We start from the raw sequence: 25,193 nt of genomic DNA on the forward strand, positions 1-25,193 counted from the left end.
GGAGACACGGACTTCCTTGTTAGGGGATTTCTTTAGTTAACTTGGTACCTGCACATCCTGCGCAGCACCCTTGGAAGTCCTCAATTTTGTCAACTCATCTCCAAAGAGATTAGTTTTTTAAAATCTTGCTTATTACATGGATTCTTTCCGTATCCCGCTGTGAACCTCCAGCACCCAAGTCTATAACCAGCATCTTCCAGTTTTCCACTGTCTTGCTCTGGCTTGGCTGACCCCAGAGGATCCTCACTCATCCGGCTTCTGCTACTGAAATGGGGCAAGTTTGGCTGCTCTGGGGAATGGCTGGGGAGCTAAAAATCACTTCTTGGTGTCAGCTGAGACAGCTGCTGTTAGCCGAGTGATAACCACACAGACCTGGTGACCCTGAAATCCCATTTATCTCAAGCCGGGTGAAGAGTTGGTAAAAACAGAATAATGTGTTTACCATATTCATAAGAGAGACACTGAGAAGTTGACCCAAGTCAATAAATAATTTCAGATGCTAAGAAAACCAGGAAAGATGTTTCTCATTTCCAGTGGTTTCCCACCTGTGCGAGCAGCAGAACACCTTGTCCAAGCATGCTATGTATTAGCTCACACTGCATCCCTCAGCCAGTACCTCTTAATAGGAGAACATTTTCACCATCTCTTCTCTGAAATCCTCCAGGCAGTCCGAATATTGTTATCCTCATACCCTTGTCTCCCCTGAGATTTACTCTATTTCCCACTTCTCCAGGAGAAGGGGCAGCTTTTGGTGGAAATGCAAACAAACCTTTTCTTACAACACTGGAGCCAAAAATCTCTTTTTGTTGGAGCAGGTCACCCCCAGGTAACCATCAGGCTATTTAACAGCACCCAGTTAATCTGTTTGCCGGCCCACTTCACTGTGGTGACCCAGAGAATCAGTGTGAAATGTCTTATTAATGGCATTTTTGGTTATTAAGTGCTACAACTGATTGAACAGGGTACACATAGCTTGTTACTGGCCCTTGCTGGAGACCAGGTACAGAAGTAATGAAGCACTTGCAAGTGACTGGTCACTAGTAATTTGCTCCTAGATGAAGTGCTTAGCAAGCCACACTGTCATCCAAGCACTGAATAGGCTGTTACCGTTGTAAAATGCATTTAGTACCTTTAGATACATGAGCATCTGCTAGAAGAGTGGGAAGCTGAGCCAAGCAGTCGCATTAACGTAATAGCTCAAAAGGCAGAATAGTTGCTTAACATACAGTAAGTTCTGAGTCTATTTTTCTTCCCTGGCTTTCATTCTGTTGTATTTTCTTATTATTTCCTTTCCTTTTCCTCTGCCTTCCTTTTCCCCTGTGGGTCACACAGAGTTACATAGAAACCCATGCATGTCAATACTTTCTGGGTGGGTGGGAGACAAAAAGTATCTCAGAGATGAAGATGGGGGAAACGGGATGGTCCCTTCTCTGGAAGAAACTCTGTGCTTTTATTTTGTGAGCTATCCCACAGGAAAAGGGAAAAGGGGTGCTACTGTGTGCATGGAAAGGAGTAAAGGATTTTGCACGAAGTTCTGCAAAAAGAAGGAGCAGAGACATTGGAGAAGGAAGGGGGGAATCTTAACCAAGAAAAAAAATCAATCTTGTGCCCTGGACAAAGCGTGCCCTGCCTCACCCCGGGGCATGGCACAGGTATGTGCTTTTGGACTGTGGATTCAGATCAGACTGCTAGAGAGTGCAAACACATATGGACAATGCACTCCTAAGGAAATGGTGTCTTTCCTCAATTTCTGCTCACTGTGGTGCCTCCGTTCCCTGCTGGGCAGGCTTTCCACACCCAGATTTCTCCTGAGACAGCTCCCATGAGGGATGCCCTGCACCATGCTGGAAGGGAAAGGAGAGAAGTTTGGTGTTGTTTGGGTCTGTACACAGACACAAACCCCTACTAATAAATAAGAGTTAGCTGGGGCCAGGGATGTAATGCACAAGGTGTGTAAGCTTGCAGGTCTGACTCCTGCTGAGTTTCACCGATCTGTTTCCCTGCTGATAATCTTGATTGTACTACATCCCCACAGACACTGTGTCTTCCCTGCTCTCATATCTGAAACCTACCCCACAGAAACACTTATCCAGAGAAGTCTCATTCTGTGCTCTTCTGAAGGAGAAAACTTCCATTCTTCTCCCGCTATACAGTCAGACTTGGCTGCCTTCAGACACATTTACCTTCTCCAAGCCAGCAGTTGTTGCCAACCATATTTTTCTGCAGATCACGTAGCACCTGTAATGGAGAAGACTTGAAGGAAAAAGGAGAGGTGATGGCATGTATTGATAGGACAAGGGGGAAAGGTTTTAAGCTGACAGAGATTTAGGTTAGATATAAAGAAGTTCTCCACTATGAGGGTGGTGGAACACTGGCATAGGTTGCCCAGAGAAGCTGTGGCTGCCCCATCGCTGGCAGCGTTCAAGGCCAGGCTGGATGTGGCTTTGAGCAACCTGGTCTAGAGGAAGGTGTCCCCCTGCCCATGGCAGGGGGATAGAACTGGATGAGCTTTAGGGTCCCTTTTCAACCCAAACCATTCTGTGATTCTATGAAAACAGGAAAAAAAAAAAAGGTGAAGAATGAGTGCTAGCCCTGTTATTTACTAAATCTTAAGCAAGCCCATGTCCATCTGCATGGGGTTAACCTTTCTGTATGAAGGACCTCTATGCCCTCTCCTACTGCTTTACCTTCACCTAAATCATCCTGTGTACATCTGTGTGTATAACAATAAATTTGGGTTCGCATACGAGAATACCAAAATACATTGTAATATTATTACCAATTACATACTATTATTATTCATAATAGTACTATTACATATAATAATATTATGACAGAAACCAAAAAGCACTTCCACAAGCGTTGCTGCAAAATGGATTTCAGTGTTTACTGCAGGGCTGCTACCTCTTTGCAGTATTTTCCTTTCTTCCCCTCAAGAAAAGAAAAAAGGAATGGAAAGAGCAGAGAGATGTAAATTCTTACATATTACATGTGCTTGAGATGGCTTTGGGAGCCTCTGCCTGGGCGCGCTCCTGCCCTTCCGCCTCTGTCCGGGGCTCGGGCAGGGAGCGAGGGAGGGCAGGGGCGGGAGCAGAGACCGCGCCCCCGTCCGATACCGAAAGGCTAAAATAACAGAATTATTCCAAGATGGAATAAAAACGCGACGTCTCCTTCGAGCCGGAATCGAACCAGCGACCTAAGGATTTCCGCAAAGCCAAGCCTCTACAGTCCTCCGCTCTACCAGCTGAGCTATCGAAGGGACCTGACAGCCACCGCCCAGCGGCCGCCCAACGTCCCGCCACACCCCGCGCAAGGCTCTGAGCATGCGCCTGGCGGCGGCAGCGGCCAAAACGAGTGATCGGCGCATGTGCGCAATGGGCTTGGCGCGGGAGAGCATTCCGCCGAGTGGGCGGTGGCCGGCGTGTTTAGCGCGCGCGGGGCCAGTGGCGCAATGGATAACGCGTCTGACTACGGATCAGAAGATTGTAGGTTCGACTCCTGCCTGGCTCGCATGTGTTTTGGTTCCTTGGACTCGTTTTCACTACGCCGTGTTTTCTGTCGCAGTGGAGCGGAAAACAAACCCTCCCGGCTTTTCGCCCTCGCATCCTCGTGTGCACCCCGAAACCGCATAACACACACAGCTGCAGAGCATCCTTGGGTGTGTCCTTTTTTTCTGCTTCAGGTAGACATTTCTCGAGTTATTATTCCCAAGGAAGTTTCCAGACACAGCTGCCTATGGCTATTAGCTGAGTGAAAGCAACGGGCAGGAAAATGAGGGTCTCAAGGGATGTGTGTGACACAGTGGGGTGCCCTTTCGTTATGCTCCCTGTCTGCACACCCTTCTGTTGTGGCTGGCACTGGCACTGTTCACAGACAGCAAAACAAAGGATGGAGGTTCCAAATTGGTTATTTGTTCGTAACAACATGAACTACTACACGCAGCAAACTTGCACTGAATCCACGGGCAGTTAATGCATTTGAGAAAATGCACTTGTGGATCGTCTGAAAATCTTGGGCCTAGATGTGTGCTTTGGGTGACACAATAACCCAGTGATGTGGTGGGCGTATAAATAGAGTTCAGTGCTGTATTCTATGATTCTATTCAGATGGAAAAGAATCCCCTCGGTGCATGTAAAACACCACCGCTGACTGCGGAGCGACAGAAAAACATGCGAGCCAGGCAGGAGTCGAACCTACAATCTTCTGATCCGTAGTCAGACGCGTTATCCATTGCGCCACTGGCCCTTTACGCAAAGCCCTTTTCTCGCTCTGCCATGTAGCCTCGCACCCTAGCGCAGCGCCGCCCGCCCTGCCGCCCGCCCTGCCGCCCGCCCTGCCGCCCGCCCTGCCGCCCGCCCTGCCGCCCGCCCTGCCGCCCGCCCTGCCGCCCGCCCTGCCGCCCGCCCTGCCGCCCGCCCTGCCGCCCGCCCTGCCGCCCGCCCTGCCGCCCGGCGGCGCTCCATGCAGTCCCTGCCCTTCCGAACAGTGGACCCCAGCGTGGGCTAGCGCCCGTCCCCGAGCCGTGTGCTCCGCGCATGCGTCCAGGCGCACCATGCTGGGTTCTTGTTGTATGGCGGCGGACTTATACTATAGGTCCCTTCGATAGCTCAGCTGGTAGAGCGGAGGACTGTAGAGGCTGGGCTTTGCGGAAATCCTTAGGTCGCTGGTTCGATTCCGGCTCGAAGGAGGCTGCGTTTTTTTTTTCCCCACCCCCTTTTCCAAACGCGAGCAGTGTGGGTTTAAGCAGCCTCTCTAACCAGTTGCACATACGGTTGCTTTTCTCTACGAGATCCATCTGTGCCGCAAGCCGAGCAGCTCCGCTGTGACTCGCTGATACTGCTGCGGGAGCAGAGGATGCAGCACACACTGTGTAACTGCCAACACCTCGTTCATTTTAAGTGGAAACCAAGATGCGTGTTGTTCTTAGTCCAACTTGCCACAACTTCCTACAGAGCAAGCCAGAGCAGACCTGTCTCATCTCAGTTAGTTAGGATGTTGAAATTCTGAGGGTCTCTTTTTGTCTAGGCATTGTTTTCCCAGAGTAAGGATGTGTCTGTACATCTGCACGCTGCCACCAGAGGAGAGCATTTTAAAACCCAGCCAGGTGATACTTGACACGTTAACTCTCTCTGCTAGTAGGAGATTACATATCTTCACTGGTAGCTTTCTGTTACCTGTAGGTGCTGGCTACTTTGCAGGTGTCCCATATTGTGGCCTTCCCAACCCTGGGATGGGTGACAGTGGCACGAAGGACTGAGTCCTCGTGTATGGACCTCTGTACCCATTCACCTCTCTCAGAGTGAGAGGAGATGCTGGATGTGACCTTTTGGCTGACTTTAGTTCGTGGAGGGGAGGAAGGGGATTCCTGTCATCTGTGGCCTTTCTCTGCTTTGTAACAGGACAGTGGACATTTGTACAGAAAATGATAGCGGAGAAAACCAAATCAGTCATTTCACCTGTGATCAGTTTGGCATGCTTCATCTTTTCTCTTGAATGATTTTATCCTGGAAAGAGGCAGAAATGTAATCCTTTCTGACTGAAAGCAAATGAAATCATGGTATCTACTCTGAGGGAAGGTAAGGAATGAAATTAAATTACATACATTTATGTTTGATATTTTCTGGATTAAGCAAACTTGTTGTGAGGAGAAAGGTGCACAAACTGCCTGAATAACTGGTTATGTTGACGGTGGGCCTAATTCTTCTATGATGCCTCTTCTGTTTGGTATTTTGTGTGAATCTGAGCATCTAAACACACGAAAGGACAGCCATTTGGGCATGCAAACAAACCAGCTTCCCCTTGTCCATTTCCCAAACGCCTGGGCTCCTGTGGTCACAGAGACTGGACACCACCTTACTGAGAAGTATTGGTGCCTCATAGCAGGCCCAGATCACCTGGCTGTTAGACAGATGCAAACCCCCTGGGTGAGATGCTGGTCCCAGGGGAGTGCACAGGACACCTGCTGCTGTCTTCAGCAGCACTGTGGTGTCACTCTCCACCCTTTACTGGGAGAAATTGTTCCATAAAGGAACTGATACTGGTAAAACTCTCTACAACTACCTGAAAGGAGGATGGAGTGAGGAGGTGGCTGGCCTCTGCTCCCAACAACAAGTGATAAGACAAGAGGAAACGGGCTCAAGCTGCGCCAGGAGAGGTTTAGAATGGATATTATGAAAAATTTGTTCACTGAAAGGGTTGTTGAGCATTGGAATAGGCTGCCCAGGAAGAGGTGGAATCACTATCCCTGGAGGTATTTGAAAACCATGTAGACGAGGTCCTCAGTGACATAGTTTAGTGGTGGCCTTGGCAGTCCCTGGGTAGTGGCTGGATTTGATGAGCTTAAAGGTCTTTCTCAACCTAAATGATTCTATGGTTCTATGATTCATCACACCACTGTTTTCTTTTGTTTTAATGTATACAAGCATTCTGCATTATATAAAGGATTTGCAATGTGCAGCTATAGCTCTGGCTGCTTTGCATAGGTAGGTGCATCTGCTGCAATCCAAGACCTAGTTCCTCTTTGGGGAAACCCTGAGTTGCTGCTTGCCGCTTGTTGGCGTGCAAAGCCCTAACTTTTGACAGCTGTCTCAACAGCTTCTCTATCTGCTACTGGAATGAACCTGCTGATAGTGTGGAAAAGTAAAGGGAGTGCTACAATTCATACATACAACCTTTATTAGTCAGAGTGGTTGACAGCAAGGGTAGCTTTGAATATATAGTACATTACATATAAATAAATGCAGTGAAGCAGAACAAACATTTGAGGTTCTCTACATTTTGAGAAGATTAAAGGGTATGCAATTGAACTTTCCACTGAAACAGGTAACATAAGAATGGCTGAGTTCACATGAGGAACTTTTCTGAGAAGCAAACAAATGAGTAAAATCCCACTGAAGAGCCAAGTCTTGAAATCCTTATTCATCCTTTCTCCATGTGTCCTCAGAATAGCTGATCCTGACAGCAAATGCCCTGGTACCCTGGAAACTGAGATTCCTCTTTGGAATTAAACAATGAGTTCAGACACTCTGATTTTTAAGCTGCAAGTCCTGGAGAACCTGCTCAGAGGCTTGGTCACTAGTTTGTTCTAAGAGTTTTGTAGTAGTACAGGTCCCTGTGTCTGTAAAAGGGCTTTGCAGACACGCAGCAGCTTGTCTACTTTTGCATCACACTGCAGGATCGAGTCATAAACCTTTCCCAAGAAAAATGTCTCATTTAGAAAGAGCAAATAAGAACCACATGACTCGTGGCCACATTTCAAGCCTATGGAGATTACTTCCTTGATTTCAGTAAATTTTGGCTCTGGCCCATAATGGGGCCCTGAGGGATATCAAAGATGTTGTATGTGAAACAATCACACCCCCCACCCCCCACCCCCCCCCCCCATTGTTTTTGCTAATCTGGGATTTCCCTTTCCCTCCCTGGTTTTAGGCCTGCTCTGTAGCTGCTGTTGAAATGAAGGGTGTAAATCTTGTTGACTTCCATGGGAGCAGGAGATAGTCTGGCCCCCCAGAGGTAAGGTGCGCAGCACATGAATGTGTCTTCTGGGCTCACATCCCCTCAGCAGCAGGATAGTGCCACGAAGGCACATCCACAACTGGGATGGATGGGCACATTCCCGCAGCACCGCTTAGCAGGCAGGATGGCACCCTGGATTTACGTACATACGAGTGGCCTCCAAAGTATTGCAACGTACAACTGAGGACAAAGAGGAGCCCATGGGTAGGAGGGAAGTGAGTGCCTGTGCACAGCCCCAGCCATGCCAGGACTTTCCTCCGGGGCAGAAAAATAGGACTATTTCTGAGGGCAATGTGTATGTCAGCTGGCCCCACTGCCTGCACCTGGAAGACAGATATATAACCTGAAGTGGAATTAATGGCTTTTAAAATGTCCATGTGTTACGGGAACTTTAAAGAAATGTTGAAAGTAGTATTTCTTGACTTCGAAGTTACAGCTGGGTCTATGAAACACACTCTTTTCCCATATATTTAGCTGCTGTGGGATGACATTTGATGTGAAAGGTGAGAATAGAAGAAAGATAATAATGTTTCACAACTGCAGGATCCAATTTTAACGTTTTTGACTGGTCTATATAGTATAGTGTAACATTATACCCCCCTTTGGACCACAGCACTTTGATTAGAAGAGCAGAAATAGCAAACATACAGGACTGACAGTGATTGGTGTAACATAATGATTAAGAAGAAATGCAGCTGTCTAAGGCTTGAACTATTATGCCCAACCACAGAAGGGCTAAGTTTAGGATCTAAGAGGTGTTTCTTCATCTCTTTCTTACAAATTAGGGGCTTACTTTCTTCATGCTGTACCCACCAGCAATACAACTCATCCCTACCTCTTTATTTTAAATCATGCCATGTGCTCTTAAACCCCCTGTGCCTGGGGCAGAGGGGAGGACCTGGGCTGTGAGGATAGTTGCTCCTCTGCTGCTTGCCTGCCTTGCCGAGTCCTTGCTGGTTCCACAGCTGTGGTTGCCAGCGCTGGTGCAGTGGCTCCCAGCCCAGTTCCAGCAGGGCAGTGGGGCCAGCAGCCAGGGGCATGGTACAATAAGAACTCCAGCTGAAAGCTGCTGGCTGGGGATCAATTTCCAGCACACTGCAGCTGCAGCTGGAGAAGCCAGGGCCGCATGACATGGGCAGCAGGCCTGACTGGGCAGGATCAGGGAAGCTTTGCCTTGGGGCTGTCACCAGCTATGGGGACAGGAGAGAGGCACTGGGGCAGCCAAGGGCAGCCTTCCCCTCCACAGGGTGCTTGCCCACCCTCTCCTGTGTTTGCAGGTGAAGGTACAAAGCCCTTGTGTGCTTCTGGTGCTGGATGAGGCTACAGGATTTGGAGTGACCCATGTTGTAACCATCTTCAGAACAATCTCCAAGCAGTTTGTCCTGGCTCAAGTTTATAACTGCCAACGCTGGGCCCAGGCAAGCTGTTCACTGCTTTCCAAAGAGTACTTAGTCTCCTGGAAGGACAGCCCCATCTGCCTTGTCATCAACTTTGCCTCTGAGCTATGCTAAAGAGCATTTTCAGGATTCTCTTCATGGGAATGCTTCACATCCAGCAAAACTTCAGCATGCGAGGAGTATTCCCAGGGCAGGCAGAGATGGAGCTGGTGTGTCCTGAAAGGGACTTGGGATTGTGTCTGGGAGGTGAACCCACAGCTAAGGGCCTGGAGGAGAGCAACTATACAAAAGGAAGTATTGTTAGAGGGAAAGACCATGCTGAGCATAGCAGTTTGAAGCCATGAGTATGCTGGTGGGTAGAGCTCTGTAGCGGCCCTAGGTATCTCCTTGCAGAGTGCAGATATCAACCAATGGGAAGTGGCCTAGAGGGAGATTCTGCCTTGATAGGAAATTCTCTCAGGTTACTCTTGATTAGCTTAAAGACAACTACAAACACAGGCTGCAGAGCTTATCAGTGTGTTTGTTCTCAGTGGGAATCACCAACAGGTTGTGTTTGCTGGCTCTAGGAGTCTGTGTGATAGCTCCGACGGCTGTCCCCTATTAGCTGTGTCTTCTCGGTCGCATTAGTCGGCTGAAGCATGATAGGAGTTTCTCCATCTAAATTGGGGAGGATGACAAAAAATACTTTAAGAATCCTTCAGTGGCTGCCAAAGTCAGACTTCTTGGTAGTACCACAACATTTCATCTGCTATTCTGGCTATAGCTTAGGCTTGGCTTCACAGACAGCTGTGTGCATACGCAAGAGGCAGCAATGTCCAGAGTCTACAAATGCCCTTACTCCTTGTCCACCAGTAATGCCAGATTTCTGGGTGCTATTAAACTGAGTATTAGCTGTACCTGGTGCTTTGCAGATATTGCAGGTTAAGGGTTCCTGCCTGTTCCAATTGCAAGTGCTTGTTCCTGCAAATGTCTGAATATAATGAGTGCTGTTGTGAGTCAGCAAGTACAAACCTTGATGGCGTTTGTGAGAATGGGCCAGAAATTACTCTTGAACAAGGCGAAGTTAACAGCAAAGAAAGAAGAGAGGTAAAAGGAAATAAAAATGTGTGAGAGTAATATACTTGAGGAAAGAAATCACATAGATCCTGAAAGGCAGCTAGTTAATTAGACATGTTAAATTGCATTTTGAGTTCTTACGTAGTATAAATGCAATAGGATTTTGAGAATTACTGTTTTAATGAGTTTGGAACTGCCAAAACCTCATATTATCCTCTACTGAATATTATCACTCTATTATCACGCTATATTGTCACTCTGTTGACTCTTACTGATTTGTACTTTCACATTCCATGAAGTTATGCAGTTTGGTTTCCCAATATAAATACATAAAAAGTGCCTTTGTTGTAGAGTGGGAGAAAGTGAAGTCCTTACAGAGTTCCTGATGGCTGTTGTGTTCCCTCTGATAATGAAGACAGTTTGGCTGCCCTTCTCTTGGGCCTCTTTCCAACACACCCTTTTTTGGGAGGAAGGATGAGACTCAAAACTCAGAGACTGACTTTTAAAGGTTCATCCATCTCAGTGAAGTGTTTACATATGAAAAATTTTTGACTAATTCTGTCTTGATGTAGAGCTTTCTATTAGGCTCTCTATCTCAGCCTTCACAGTAACTGAATACAAATGATGACCTTTCTTGCCAAATGACCAAATGTTCAGAAAAAAACCCTCATCTGACGTTTCCTACTGTTTACATGACAGTTGATGGGATGAATCACGGGCAAAAGATGCAATGTACAGGAGTAACTCAACCCAGAGCAGGAATCTAATTGCATGCCATACGGCTTCTCCTCAGTGGGGGAAGAACAACTTTGACTGTGTCAAGGTGAAAGGCATGAATGATTAAATGCCAGGTAGCTTCTCTGTATGGGCAATTCTGCATTTAGACACAAGGTCAAAGGCAGACATGTTTCATAACTTCTACAAGTATATAAGTAATTAAAGCTTAGAGCTCAGATTGGGCTCAGATTGGTTTGGCAGCTTCAATCAATTTTTAAGTTGCTGTGTATTTTCTAGATTTCTGAGCAGCACTCCCTCCCACCCTTGACTGCCTCCAAGTTGTTCATTTTCTGGAAGATCACTGATGGAGGGCAGAGACTAGCAGTTCATTTTGCTGCGATACCCAGATGTGCAACAAGGGGACAGGACCCACTGCAAATTATGTCACATTGCTCCCAGCTGATTTGCAGACAGTTCTGAGCTGACACCTTCTAGAAGCTTTTTGCTGCCCCCACCCTTTTAAGATTTATGATGGGTTTTATCAGAACAGGGACCCATCATATAATAAACTGTACAAATATAGTCTGCTAATGGAGAGCTACAGAATGGAGGTGCAGCAGAAATCACAGTTTAAACTGTGTAAACCACGACAACTGATTTCTATAGATAGCTCTTGCTTGCTGTTCGCCTACATTGATATCATATGGAGTGTGGAGGAGACAATGAAGTGCTAAAAACTTATTGCTTCTGAGTTGAGACAGTATTTTTTGTTACTCGGGTTCCTTTTTTTACTTTTTTTTCTTTTCTCTCCCAGATTTCATTTTCCATAAAATGAAAGTCAGTTTAGAAATGCCTTGCTTTGTTCTTACAATGATAACCAGAGAGAGAACAAACCTACCAAAATGTGCATCATTACAGCCTGAAGTAGCTACCTGAAGTACCAAGACAATCCAAATTCCAACAGCACCTCCCCTGGGACCACAGAAATCAACAAAAGGTTTGCCACTGACTTCAGTGGAAGCAAAATCTGGCAACCTGTCTCATGTGTGTAAGTGAAAATAATGAATCCTTGTATGCCTCTGTTCTGCAGATGAGCAAGTGGTATTTCCCTCTACCAGGGTATTTTTGCAGGTCACCCATAACATCATGGCATGACAACACAGATTACCCTACTTTATACTTTTTTAATGTCATGTTTGATCTGAAACCCTAAAAATTGCCATTTTTTAAATGTAATAATCCAAATATTTTTGGTCTTCCATTGTACATTAGGCCACAGTCCTCTCTAGTACAAATCAGTAGTCATGAGAGGGAATCACTGTAACCTAAGTACAAGTTAGGGCTTGCAAATCCCCACGTTCCTTTAGTTCTGATGGTCATGATACCCATGGAAGTATATGCTGTAAAGTGAATCTCTCATGGGAGATGTTTAGCTAGCTGAGCACCAGAACTAGTCAAATATATTTGAATAAAACTTTTTTCTAGAGGAGTATGCCATTTTAACAAGACTGAAGCATGATTGTGTTGATTTCAGTGACAACACACTTTGCTTTTATTTTAGGAAAAGGTTTGCTGAATTTTTGGCCTCACATCTCTTCTTTTTCACTAATAATCATGTTTTATGGTATCTTAATTTGAGGAAAGAAATCAACTGCGTAACACCTTCATTTTATTAAGGAGAAATGTGAGAGACTGAAAATTATTACTGTTGTGCCAGTTCAAAAGATGAAGTCTAAATCTCAACTCCCACAACACACATAGAGTGTCTTTTGAGCAGTACAGCCGGCTCCAAGCAACTCCCACTGAGCACAGTAACAACTGCTGAAGACTCACTAAGAGGATTTTAGCATCAGGAATGGTGATGCGCTATCAGTGTTGCATTCCTCAGGAAATCAGTGACCGACTACAAAATATTTGGATAAATTATAGTATGGCCTTAGCTTGAGAAGCTATGCTTTGGCCTTAGCAAAAAAGCTCTGGCTAGCAATAATACAGATAGTGGGAATCTTAATTAAGTTATTTGCAGGAAGCAATGAAATGAATTACCATCTAGAATGCTCAGTCTGTGGGCAGAAGGCATGCAAAGAATTTGGATCCTAATAGGATTTCCTCTTCCAAAATGAAAGCTGCTGCAGGAGTGATTACAGTTTGTTTCTGAATTACCTAAAATCTGGAGGTGGGGTGGGTGGCAAGGTGCATTTTGAGCCAATTGTCATTGATTTTTCTAAATACAGTGTAGTTCTGGTGCCCTCAACATAAAAAGGACATGGAACTGTTGGAACAAGTCCAGAGAAGGGCCATGAGGATTATCAGGGGACTGGAGCACCTCCCGTATGAAGATAGGCTGAGAAAGTTGGGGCTGTTCAGCCTGGAGAAGAGAAGGCTGCGTGGAGACCTCATAGCAGCCTTCCAGTATCTGAAGGGGGCCTATAGGGATTCTGGGGAGGGACTCTTCATTAGGGACTGTAGTGATAGGACAAGGGGTAACGGATTAAAACTTAAACAGGGGAAGTTTAGATTGGATATAAGAAGGAAATTCTTTCCTGTTAGGGTGGTGAGGCACTGGAATGGGTTGCCCAGGGAGGTTGTGAATGCTCCATCCCTGGCAGTGTTCAAGGCCAGGTTGGATGAGGCCTTGAGTGATATGGTTTAGTGTGAGGTGTCCCTGCCCATGGCAGGGGGGTTGGAACTTGATGATCTTGAGGTCCTTTCCAACCCTAACTATTCTATGATTCTATTTTCCTTTCAGCTGCTCACATTACCCTCTGTCATGGCATCTTTTCTTCCTGATGTGTTGTTTTCTTTTAATCTAATTTTAAAATATAGAGTATTCTACTCTATTGAGGCAATCTGGTTTTGATTGGTAGGAAGGTGTAGCAAGACTGAAGAGAAGGGTAAGAAAGGTACAAATATCTAGTTTTCTTCAGGCCCTACCTATATATTCAATACTGTCTTCAAAATACCTAAACCATATAATTCCATATTCTATTAATTTTTCAGGCTGGGACTTTGCTAAACATTTGAAATTATTTAAAAAACTGATATGTCTGTGAGACTTGGTGGGAGTAAATGGATGGGAAGTTGGCCTAAAATTACTGAATACCAAGAAACATCACCTGTGCTGGAAGGAGGGTGGTATTTGCCACTGGGGAAATTTGTGCTGGATTTTGAGGGAAAGAAAAACACCTGCCAAATTAGAAAAATAAAAAAAAAAATATCCAGGCAGAATTAAAAAATTCTTACCCTTCAAATTTCCATCTTCATATTTGAAACTTGGTTCTGCTGTCACAGACCATAAATATCAAGACCCATTTTAGATTTGCACTTTGCAGGTGCCTATGTCACAGAGTATATTACATTTATTTCAGGTAGTGCACTGTGGTTGTAAAGTCTTCACTAGTACGTTTTGTTGCGTTTGCAGAGACTGATCAAATATGATCAGTTTTTAAGCTGACTATATTTACCTTGATATGCCTCTAGGCAAAACACATTTAAAAATACCACCACACGTTGGCATACCAGTTGTATAAATAGCATTTGTTTCAACTACTACAAGTGTTTTGTTGCATATTTCTGGAAGGGTAAATTTGTGTGAAAAGTTGGGGGAAAAAAATCTCCCCTGCTAAGGGAACATGACTTTTGCAATCTGGCAGTGCTAATTTAAGCATAGTAAACGTAAGAATGTAGCAGCGTAAGACCTTCCACAACAATGGAAAAGAAAAAGAGTGATCTGAGTCCTTAGGTCCTTCCTCATAAAAAAGCATACTCCTAATCATTGTTTATATGAATTTGCAACTGAGAAGTGGCCTAAGTCTATCCCTGCTGAAGCAAGGGATGTTGCCTTTCTCATCCTGACCTGCAAGTGCCCAAATCTGTCCAGTCTGAGATGTTTCTGCTTCCCTTGAAGATGAAGGCAAACTTCTGCCCCACTTCAGCAGATTAGGACAGGGCTCTTCGTTTAAAATACGTAACTCACACTCATGCCAAGTCAGAAAATTACCACCATCATCCTTTGGTATAGGCAAAACTTGAATGTGCAGACAGAAGGGTGTCCCATTACCCTCGCCCATGCTCTTGGCCAGGCACTCTTGCTCCCTTCTTTGAACCAGCCTCAGCACTCAGCCTGCCTCACTGTGAGGCATGGCAAGGTGTTAAATGGGCAGGGAATTGCACATATTTTTGAGAGGATTAGTTTTCATCTGGATCATGTCCAAGATCTGGCTCCTGGTAAGGCAGCATAATCGCTACTGTCAGTGTAGGAGAGAGTGAGCAGCTTGGGGGCTGCGGCAGCTCCCATGAAAACTCTGTTAGGTTACTGCACAACCTTACTGTTGAAGACTTTGCATCTTCTCTTGAAGCCTTTTATTGGATGGATACAGCTGGCCCACCACAGCTAGCCATAAATTATACATGATAAAACCTGAATGAGAGCTTATTCAGGTGGGTCAGATGTGGCAAGCACCAGTCAATTCAGATCTCATGTATAAGTACGGGATCTAGGATATGAAGCAGCGTGGGTATGGGGGACAGAGAGTGAACACCATTGCTTAAGATAAGCCTTGAGACTTCTAATGATGCAGGAGATATTTGTTAGTGCCGTAAGTTTTCATTAACACATGACTTGGGAAGTTCATCAGGTCACGGTGTTAGCTAGAGTGAACTGGCACATCTCCACTGATGTCTGGACCAGCCTCAGCATCGTGAGCAGAATATCTGGCCTACAGGCTTTAAAGATTGTTGTGAACAGCTTTGCCACACAGTATGCCCACATAATACACACCTCTTTCCATGTCGTTCTTAATTTGCTCTTCCAAATCTTCTGGAGACACACAAAACTCCTGCTCTTCCCCTTCGGGTGCTTTGGGTTTACACTTCCCACAGCAGCAGTTGAAGCAGCAGCAGAGGCAGCAGCAGAGGTAGCAGCCCGTCAGCAGGCCACAGACTGCAAACAGGCCCTGTGTTAAACACAGAGGGAGGAAAACCCTGTGAGCAGTGACCTTCTTCAAACTCTCAGCAGCCTGCGGACGGCAAATTGTCAAAGGAACTTGGGTTCTGAAGTGCTTAGCACTCAGAGGAGTCCAGCTGCTGGCCAAGTGCCCAAACAAGGGCCAGACCTTCTAAAGTCCTCACGAATGAGCTCCTCTTTGCCGCTTAAGGACCACATCCGCAAAGAAGACACCAACCAATAGGCTCCCACAATGCTCAACTTCTGAAAGTCTGTCTTCAGAGGCTGTTCCTCAGGAAAAGCTTCCAAGCGGTATGCAAAACCCCACCCACCTCAAAATGACTCATTTCCATCTTAAAAATGACTCATTTGCCCAAGATCATTTTTGCAAACACTTATTTACTGGCAGGTTCTTGTCAATAGCAAAGCTGAGAGAAAAAGAAGTGAAGACCCAGATGCATCCCACATAACTTTAGGCACTGGAATAAGGCATCCAAATTAGGACTGTAGCTTCCATGAGCTCCCCACAGTCAATGGGCAGTTGAAAGTCCTTCCAGAGGGTGACTCAGCCTCAGGAAGATTTGAATTGCCCATCGGAGGTGTCTTTCTCTCCCCATTAGCCTGTGCCAGAGCACACAGGTGACATCTCCTAAATTAGACTCCTTGGTCTGTGTTTCCTGATCTGGGACTCAGGCGCCAAGAAGTTCTCACTTGCATCACCCTCTGCCCACTCCTGTCCCTTTGACACAAAGCACAGAGGCTTCAGCAGAGCCAGCACAACTGTCTGGGGCCGAGACTAGAGATCTTAGCCAGATTAAACAGCCAGAAAACTTAATTTACAGACCTCTTCTTCCTCCAGACCAAGTCACTGCCTGGGTACACAGCACAGCTCCGCAGCTGTGGTGCTGGGGGCTGTGTGTTGTGTCGCAGCAATGGTTTGGGGGACCTGCAGAAGAGGAGCCCTTATGCTGACACTGCCACCCCATGTTCCTTACTCAAGTTCTTTGTGGCAGAGGAGAAACCTCCACATCTCTCCTTGGGCATAATGGCATAAGATCAAAGGAAAGACAGTGACATTTCTGAAAAGCAAATCAAAGCTGATATGTGGAATGTGTATGTAAAGCCAGCACAGCTTTGTGGCCACCAGGTATAAGTAGGTTGGAGGTATAGCCAGGCTTTAGCATTATAGTTGTATAGTCTGTACTTTACTAATTATTCATTATATTCGTAAGAAAACATGCTGCTGAGGAAGAAAGCAAAGACAAATGTCAGGATATTGTCAAACTTTGACAATGAAGCTATGTAAATAACACTCAGTTTGAAAATGTTAGTGCAGGCCGACTGAAGCATCTCTGAATGTAGTAAGACTATTTACATGCCTAATATTAATATAGACATGTATCAAGTGTGAGCAAGGTACTTATAAATGAAGGACTCTGACTTTCTGTTTTAAAATGTGTTCCTTCCAAGGGACACCCACACCTATTCTAAATATTGTAAGTCCTAAAATAAGTTACCTGACTGTTTATCATTTATGCCATAATGGAGAATAAATAGCCACAATGGATAGTATGAAAAAAGAATAAAAATGTATAGAGGAAAAAAACCCTTACATTTATTCATGATACCTTAAATGTTTCAAGATTTCTTGTGTTTACATTATCATAGTAAATGTTTATTGATGTGATCAATAAACTGTTTTTATGGTAGAGGGAGAATTGCTTTTTGCTAAAACAACCAACCAAATCCTATGCTGTCCGGTAGAGAAGGAGTTAAAGTTACCATTAGCTATGTCAGTATGTTCCCAGCTTAACATGCCTGCTAAGGAGTCTGGCACTCCAAAAAAATGTAATTTTCACTTTGCATTTCTCCTTTCATTTGAGTTTTCTTACTTCTAATGATACACCTCCTCACAATGGTCAGATCTTCTGCGTATGAGTGTGCTAGGGAAGAGGATTTACTAGGAATGTTCGTAGTTGAAGAGAAAGATAATGTGTGAAAGCTATAGTCCCTACTGTCTTCTATCAGAATGGAAGAAATTAGGGGTCCAGAGGTCATTTTTAGATAATGTATCAGAGTCACATAGCATTGTGATAGTCACTAGAAAAATCTGAAAATGACCCAGCATTTGTGCATGAGTTAAAAAGAGATGAGGAATAATGAGCTCAGCTTGCAAAAAAACCCACTTGGATGGCGTGTTCATGCTTTGGAGGTGGCAAGATTTTGGGTTGGGGGAGGGATAGAGAGACTACCTGTGACAATCCTCAAATAAGTCTCTATGGAGATTTTGGAGTTTTTGTACAGAATTCTTAAAAACCAGGACACAGTGATAACTTCTGCTGGGATATTCAGGGTATCTTGTCTCACCTCTGGAATACAGCTACCTTGAAACAGTCCACACATTCCTCTTTTAACTATTAGGGACTTACTAGCTGCTTCCTGTACTGTCCACTGCTCTCCTTATGAGTCAAAGCCAAAGCAGTTATTTCTGTTCCTGATTTTCTAATCACAGAGGATTTTATACTCCATAAAATTTCCATTAAAGATCAGTAAGAAGAAGGGGAAATATAAGCTAAAAAGAGCAGCAAACTGTGATTTAGCTTACTTTGAAAAACCTTGCTTACCAAGACTGTTAATAGCAGTCAGCTCTAAGCCAATGCTTCCTGGCACCTGAACTGTGACACAGAGACCAAAGGAGAGGGTGGGCAGCAAAGAAAAGAGGGAATGATGCCGCAGGAAAACACAGTGGCTGTACTGGGGAGTCCAGCCTGCAGCAGGAGTGAGCTACAGTAGCTGCAAGTGAGCAGCTTCCAGCCTGTTTCTGAGGGTGCAACTGTGCCTTTGCAAGTGTAATTTAAACACCAGTATCTCATTCATTAGTTTCATTCACTGTTCTGCATCTGAGTAGTTGCTGTCTCATCCTGATTCAGCAGACAAATTGTGGCTTCTCACAAAGTGTGCAAGTGACTTCTCAGCTTGAAAGGGGGCTTCAGGGCAGTAAAGCACTGATCTTTGCTGAGTACAGGAATCCATGTTCCATGGTTCTCAGATCAAAGCTGTGCTTGCTTCACGCAGTACATATCATTTTCCTATGCACTCCAGCAGAGCCTTGCTTTCCTGTTGGTGGAAAGAGGTGGGGACAGCACAGATTTTGCACATTTGCAGTTCCACTGGTTTGTTACATTTCTGTAACATATGAGTATTTGCAGAAACACTCAATTTTGACATATGCAAACATCGGAAGACACCAGTGACATAAGAAAGCACATTAACAACTCTTTTATGATGAGAACAGCCCATGATGAGCTTTTCCTTGAGCAATATGCCAGTTTTTGATGTATCATTTTCTTCCTTTCCTGCTCTCTTCCTCCACTCCACCTTTTCTTCCACTTCCTTTCTCTCACCCCCTCATCAGGGCACATATGACACCATAATCACAGTGTTATGTATTATTATTGCTTGCTTACGCTATGTGCTATATATAGCAAAGAACACAGCTAAATTTGTGCTGTAATAACTTATTAACTGGTTGTCATATAAGTGGGACTTCCCGTTTTTGGACAATGAGTCATTTTTATTTAGTCATTACTGAAAAGAAACTCAAAATTAACCTGGAGCACTAGATTCAAATCTGATTAATGTCTGAAAGTGTTACAAAACATGCACCCTATTTAACTATTTACCAAGTTAAAAGGGAAAACATTCAATATTAGTTCTATTCTGAACTTACGTTACATTCTGCCACTGTTGATTTTTCAGATAATGTCATTGTTTAATTAAGCTTTTAGTAGTGGTTTAGAATCATATCGTACTATCTATTAAGCTTGTAGAGAGATCATTTTTCAGGGGGCTCCTTGTGTATAGAATTGTGTACATTGCAACATTCGATTTCCAACAGAAAATAACAGCTTACCTTTGCCCACCAGCTTGAGAGTATGAAGTAGGTGTTAACATTTTCCTCACCAAACTGTTCTGCCACATAGAGCCCTAAGGATCCATACTTGTCATATATGTTTCGCTTGGACAGATCAGTCAATGTTGCGTGAGCACTGTTGATCTCTTTAAATTTTTCTGCAGCCTCTGGATTGTCCGGGTTCTTGTCTGGATGGTATTTCAGAGCCAGTTTTCTTAAATAGGAAAAACAAAACAAAGCAAAAAGGAAACAAGTCATCTGTATGTCTGCATAGGCATACAGACACTTAGAAAACATTGCAAAACAGATTTTAATAGAGATATAATAATTCCAAACAGTTCCAGAGTTCCAGGTCTGACACACTCAGTGAAAGAAAAGTGACACAAAATGACTGAACATGAAAATTTTGGTAAAAAAGTGTTCTATGACAATAAGCATGAACTTTTTGTATGGATACCTAGTCAGCTACCATGTTAAAGGAGACAGTGAAAATTCTGAAAGCATAGATTGCAGCATGATAATAAAGCACAGGCATTTGTTTCATTATGACTGTCAACTGATTTACATCATTTAGCAGGTTTCAACAAAGATAAAGACTTTCTAAAGGTTGTTTAAAACCAGGATAATCACACTGCTTATGCCGTCAACACTGTCTTCTTTATAACAAATTCTGTATTTGATTGCCTGCCGAAAGTAGCTCTATTAAAATTTTGTGAACAGTATCTGTGTTTGCAGAAGCCCAGACAGTGGTTCTGTCTGGAAACACAGGTATGAGCTGCAATAGAAAGGAACTATCTTTCTGAAACACAAGTGGGAAATCACAGTAAGTTAGCCCCAGTTTTAAGTGCTTTTCTCTGGGCCTAGCTCCCCACTGGTGCACTTCTGAGACAGTCCTTAAAGCAGTGGAAGCTGATCATCAATAGCTTTGGGCTGTTTATGCTGGTGGGAAGGCTTTGTTGGGACAGGGCTCAGTACCACTTTTCCCCCCTGACTGTACTCAGTGCTATGGCATCCAAGGACAGATACAGCTTGAAAGGAACAGTGTGGGACTGTTAGCTCACAAACAGCACTGGGGAAGAAAAGCTTACAGAAGAAAGGGTTTGCTTCCAACCATGCTGAAGCATTGGCAGTGTGAGCTCACATGTACTTGTAAAACAAGCATAGACAGAAGTGTATCTTTTCAGAAGTCACCACTCCTTTTGGAGAACTGGCAATAAGATTTTCCCAAGACATGTATTTAATGACTAGTGCTGACCTCTGGTGGCATCAAAAGTGATTTAGTAGTGTTTTAAATAACTGATTCTCACCTCAGTCAAGGTGTGTTGCATTTCATAAATACTCGTTCTGAGTGTTTCAGGAGCTAGCCAGGACCATTATGCCCCAAAATACTATTTGTGGTGCAAAGGCAGTGTTCCCACTCTTCCCCTAACGAATTTATCCTCAGGGTGGAGTCCTGCTTGACTTTCCACTGAGTCCCAGTAGAAGATATTCCCCCAGTGAAATATAACTGCTTTGCTCCTGATGACAGTTCCTGCTTCAGACATATTCTGCCAATATCAAGACTGATATGAGCCTGGGAAGCACCTCTGCCAACAATGTCTTCAGTTCTGTATGCTGAACTCCAGTCATTTTCTCATAGATCATACAGAACTCCTTAAACATGTCTCCAATAAAGTGAAGAGCTTCAGTTTTGGTCATATTTACTATACTGTGCATGTGGTACCTTAAGCATACATTTTCAGTCATATTTAACATGTGGGACCTTAAACATAATAAAAGATGGAGAACTGGAAAAACAAGCTAAGTCTTGCATGACTAATGACATCACATGCCATCCAAGTATTTAAGTAGCTTATGCAATCTATCCCTTTTCTTAGCAGAAAGCAAACCTGCAATTAGAATTAAAAAGCAAAAAATGGGAGAGGTATTTACTTTCAAAACCTATGTGTGGTAGCAGGCATAGGACAACCAGTCTCCAGCCATTCTTCCTTTTCCTACATACAAAGAGACATCTTCTGCCCTCTCCGTATACCCTCAAATCTCATGAAAATAAGAATTTGAACAAAATGAAGTTTCCAAAAGGTGAAAAACAGCAGCTGCACACTCACCTTACTTAGTGTTATTTTAGAATACTAATAGAATTGCTTTCAACATAGTACAGTTAATAAAAGGTATGTTCTTATTTTGATTTTGGGAAAACTGTCCTCACTAAAAAAAGCACATTAACAAAACAACTTCCTGCAGACCAAGATGATATATAGTAATTAGAAATGATTTAGTAACGGGAAGGTGATCTATCTGCTGGCAGAAGAATTCATAGGAGTGAGAAAAAGGACTCGCTAGGTCCAACCCAAGAAACAGTAAGAGTAAGGACAAGAACTATGTGACCTAGCATGAAGTATGAGCTATATAGACGCTTCCCTATGGGTCCTTAGGAAAGTTATATTCCTAGTTGTGTGATAATCATTGTTCAGTACAAAGAGGGAAAAAGGAAAAAGCCAAAAAATGGAGAGTGAACACAGGAGTTTTTTGGCTACTTCCCATACAAAACACAAGGATTTAGGTCCATTCAATTTTTTTTTGTGATAAATGGTCTCACTCACCACCTCAGGACCACTAAACACTTCAGACCTCCAGAGCAGCAAGCAAAATGACATGTTTCAGAGAAAAAAATGAAAACAAGAAGGGTAACAGCCATGCCACAAGATGTATAAGGCACTTCTGGAAATGAAGTCAGAGAAATACACTCACAAAAATGACCTCTGTCAGTAGGAGGCTTAAGTTAAGAGGTAAGATCAGGACAGACTGTGCTGTAGGGGTGATATGAGAAGGGACCAACACGCGGAATCAGGAAAGTATCTTGCACAGGGAAAGATATGGTTGTGGTACAGAATCTGAACGGATGTCAAACACAGCCATGGAAATCCTTCGATAGCTCAGCTGGTAGAGTGGAGGACTGTAGGCTCCTTGCACGGCCATCCTTAGGTCGCTGGTTCAACTCCGGCTCGAAGGAGTGCCCTTTTGGCTCTGGAACACACCCTGTGGCACCTCTGCCTTTTGGCCCTGCCTGCCCTTCAAGGACCGCACAGCCTTCAGCTCTTGCCCTTGCTGAGGAAGAGGAACCAAGCAAGGCAGTTCTGGTGAACCCTGGGCAGGGGATGGTGACCCTTGTGAACCATCAAGGGGTCTCAGTGGTCACCACCAGCAGCAAGGTGGTTTGGTGGCTGGGATGGTGGCAGCCAGGTGGATGGGAGACCCAGGTTGCTGGAGAGGCTGGGTCAGGGCTGTGTGCCTGGGAGGGGAGAGGACCTCGGGGCAAGGCAATGGGCTGGGGAATTAGCTCAAGTGGTAGAGCGCTCGCTTAGCATGTGAGAGGCAGTGGGATCGATGCCCGCATTCTCCAGAGCTTTTTCTTCCTTTGCCTGGTCACAAGGCCCTTGGCTGGGAGCTTTCTGGGGTTCTGTGGACAGGGTGATGTGCCCAGGCTATACGGAGGAGGATGACATCAATGGCTGCATAAAAATTTCTAAGGGAAGCTTCATAGCGGGAATTGATTTTCTACTTTGCTTGACAACCATCAGATGTCATTTTCAGCACTGTGTCCAGGTTTGAGCTACCCCGTGCAGGAAAGATATGCATGAAATGGGAGCATGCTCACCGCAGGGCCTCCAAAAATGCCACCAGGGAATGGAGGCACTTCTCTTTGCAAATGGTTTCAGGACAGTGGGCATCATCCACTAGGAGATACAGAGGTTCCAAGGGCTTAAAGTATGTTTTTTCTCCTCCCATAGGAGCAGCTTATGGACTCAAGGAATATCTGTCCATTTGCCTGGAACTTGATGGGAGGGCAAAAGGCAGTCCAGTGACAGTGAATCAAGGGCAGCCGGAAAAGAATTTAAGGATGGCGATTTTGGAGTTGAGGAGAATCCGTGTGTTGATGACATCCCAGGAGGTTGTGTACCTATTCTGTTTGTGGATTTGGACGATGCGACGGGCTAAAGGGCTGAGCAAGTGTTGTGAGAACTGAGCCAAGGTTGTTTGAGTCAGGCTGTTGGAATGGAGGCATCATACTGCACTGCATCTTGGGCAGTTTTGGGTGAGCGTGTGATGGGGGACGTCCTGGGCATGCCCCATGATTCCTTCGATAGCTCAGCTGGTAGAGCGGAGGACTGTAGGCTCCTTGCACGGCCATCCTTAGGTCGCTGGTTCAACTCCGGCTCGAAGGAGTGCCCTTTTGGCTCTGGAACACACCCTGTGGCACCTCTGCCTTTTGGCCCTGCCTGCCCTTCAAGGACCGCACAGCCTTCAGCTCTTGCCCTTGCTGAGGAAGAGGAACCAAGCAAGGCAGTTCTGGTGAACCCTGGGCAGGGGACAGTGGCCCTTGTGCACCATCAGGGGTTGTCAGTGGTCACCACCAGCAGCAAACGGATTGGTGGCTGAGATGGTGGTAGCCAGGTGGATGGGAGACCCAGGCTTTGGTTGCTGGAAAGGCTGGGTCAGGGCTGTGTGCTTGGAAGGGGAGAGAACCTCAGGGTAAGGCTATGGGCTGGGGAATTAGCTCAAGTGGTAGAGCGCTCGCTTAGCATGTGAGAGGCAGCGGGATCGATGCCCGCATTCTCCAGAGCTTTTCATTCCTCTTGCCTGGACAATGGGCCCTTTTCCAGGGGTTCTCTGCCCTTTGGGGGCTGTGATGAGATGCAGATGTGCCCATGCATTACAGAGTAGGATGACATGCATGGCTGCATTAAATGCATTACAGGTAGCTTCAGAGTGGAATTGTTTTTCTCCCTCTTTGCTTGTATGTCTTCAAATGTGATCTCCAGCACTGGATCTAACTTTGGGCTCTCTGTGGAGCAAAGACATGAATGAAATGAAGCACCCTCAGTGCAGGGGCATCATGGAATGGAGGGATTTCTCCTTGCAGATTGTCTCAGGACACTGGGCATATTAAACCTGGAGAAAGAGGGGTTCACAGGGCTTCCTCATCACCTTCCAGGGCTTGTAGGAGGTTACGGGGTATAGAAAGCCTGTCCTTCCATGTGGTACTGAAACTGTAGGCAAAAGCCCAGCGAAACTGAAGCAAGGGATAGAGCAGTAGGATATGGGGGTGGTCTTTTTGGCCTTGAGGAGAGTCCAACTGTAAAAGAGAAGACTGAGAGGCTATCTCATTAATGCATATAAATATCTCAAAGGTGGGTGCCAGGAGGACGGTGCCAGACTCTTTCCAGAAGTGCCCAGTGACAGGATGAGGAGCAATGGCCATCAACTTTAACACAGGAAGTTTCACCTCAACATGAGGAAGAATTTCTTTCTGTTGAGGGTGGCAGAGCACTGGAACAGGCTCCCCAGGAAGCTTGTTGAGTCTCCCTCTGTGGAGACATTCAAAGCCCACCTGGATGCATTCCAGTGTAACTTACTATAGGTAGCCCTGCTTGGCAGGAGAGTTGGACTAGATGGTCTCCAGAGGTGCCTTCCAACCCTAACAATTCTGTGATTCTGTGCAGATGAAATCCTGGGAGCCTATAGAGCCTTAATATGTTTTGTTTTCAATGACTTGATGGGCTACATGGATAAGCAAGCATTGCAACTTTGGAGCTTAGGCTGTATGAATCAGGCTGTTGGAATGGAGGCATTGTGCTGCGCTACAGCT

The 25,193-nt window shown here is 45.0% G+C and overlaps 1 protein-coding gene, 1 long non-coding RNA gene and 7 other non-coding genes across 9 annotated transcripts in view; 5 read left to right on the forward strand and 4 right to left on the reverse strand.

The window, feature by feature from the left end:
- Positions 1-1,405: 1,405 nt before the first annotated feature.
- On the reverse strand, positions 1,406-2,316 carry LOC133266340 (uncharacterized). The gene is made up of 2 exons (XR_009742331.1): positions 2,073-2,316; positions 1,406-1,844 (listed from the first exon to the last, which is right to left on the reverse strand). It is a non-coding gene; the product is annotated as an uncharacterized LOC133266340 (long non-coding RNA).
- An 852-nt stretch (positions 2,317-3,168) lies between these two features.
- On the reverse strand, positions 3,169-3,259 carry TRNAY-GUA (transfer RNA tyrosine (anticodon GUA)). Its single transcript is given in 2 exon segments — positions 3,169-3,204; positions 3,223-3,259. It is a non-coding gene; the product is annotated as a tRNA-Tyr (tRNA).
- Positions 3,260-3,437: 178 nt separating this feature from the next.
- On the forward strand, positions 3,438-3,510 carry TRNAR-ACG (transfer RNA arginine (anticodon ACG)). Its single transcript has one exon. It is a non-coding gene; the product is annotated as a tRNA-Arg (tRNA).
- Positions 3,511-4,172: 662 nt separating this feature from the next.
- Positions 4,173-4,245, reverse strand: TRNAR-ACG (transfer RNA arginine (anticodon ACG)). The gene has a single exon. It is a non-coding gene; the product is annotated as a tRNA-Arg (tRNA).
- Positions 4,246-4,596: 351 nt separating this feature from the next.
- Positions 4,597-4,687, forward strand: TRNAY-GUA (transfer RNA tyrosine (anticodon GUA)). The gene is given in 2 exon segments: positions 4,597-4,633; positions 4,652-4,687. It is a non-coding gene; the product is annotated as a tRNA-Tyr (tRNA).
- Positions 4,688-8,082: 3,395 nt separating this feature from the next.
- The window catches only part of DNAJC5B (DnaJ heat shock protein family (Hsp40) member C5 beta), a 38,331-nt gene continuing 21,220 nt past the window's right edge, over positions 8,083-25,193 (reverse strand). Inside the window, exons 5-7 of the mRNA XM_061448376.1 lie at positions 19,544-19,757; positions 15,466-15,640; positions 8,083-9,569 (exon numbers count right to left, since the gene is read on the reverse strand). Of these exons, the coding sequence (XP_061304360.1) occupies positions 9,475-9,569; positions 15,466-15,640; positions 19,544-19,757 (484 nt within the window). The 3' untranslated portion in view covers positions 8,083-9,474. The remainder of the gene's footprint in view (positions 9,570-15,465; positions 15,641-19,543; positions 19,758-25,193) is intronic.
- On the forward strand, positions 22,469-22,556 carry TRNAY-GUA (transfer RNA tyrosine (anticodon GUA)). Its single transcript is given in 2 exon segments — positions 22,469-22,505; positions 22,521-22,556. It is a non-coding gene; the product is annotated as a tRNA-Tyr (tRNA).
- Positions 23,682-23,769, forward strand: TRNAY-GUA (transfer RNA tyrosine (anticodon GUA)). The gene is given in 2 exon segments: positions 23,682-23,718; positions 23,734-23,769. It is a non-coding gene; the product is annotated as a tRNA-Tyr (tRNA).
- TRNAA-AGC (transfer RNA alanine (anticodon AGC)) lies at positions 24,092-24,164 on the forward strand. The gene has a single exon. It is a non-coding gene; the product is annotated as a tRNA-Ala (tRNA).

Source organism: Pezoporus flaviventris, unplaced genomic scaffold (assembly GCF_033815535.1).
Source record: "Pezoporus flaviventris isolate CSIRO_AGI_PZ_B2104156 unplaced genomic scaffold, CSIRO_AGI_Pfla_v1 ptg000007l, whole genome shotgun sequence".
In the NCBI taxonomy this organism is placed as follows: Eukaryota; Metazoa; Chordata; class Aves; order Psittaciformes; family Psittacidae; genus Pezoporus; species Pezoporus flaviventris.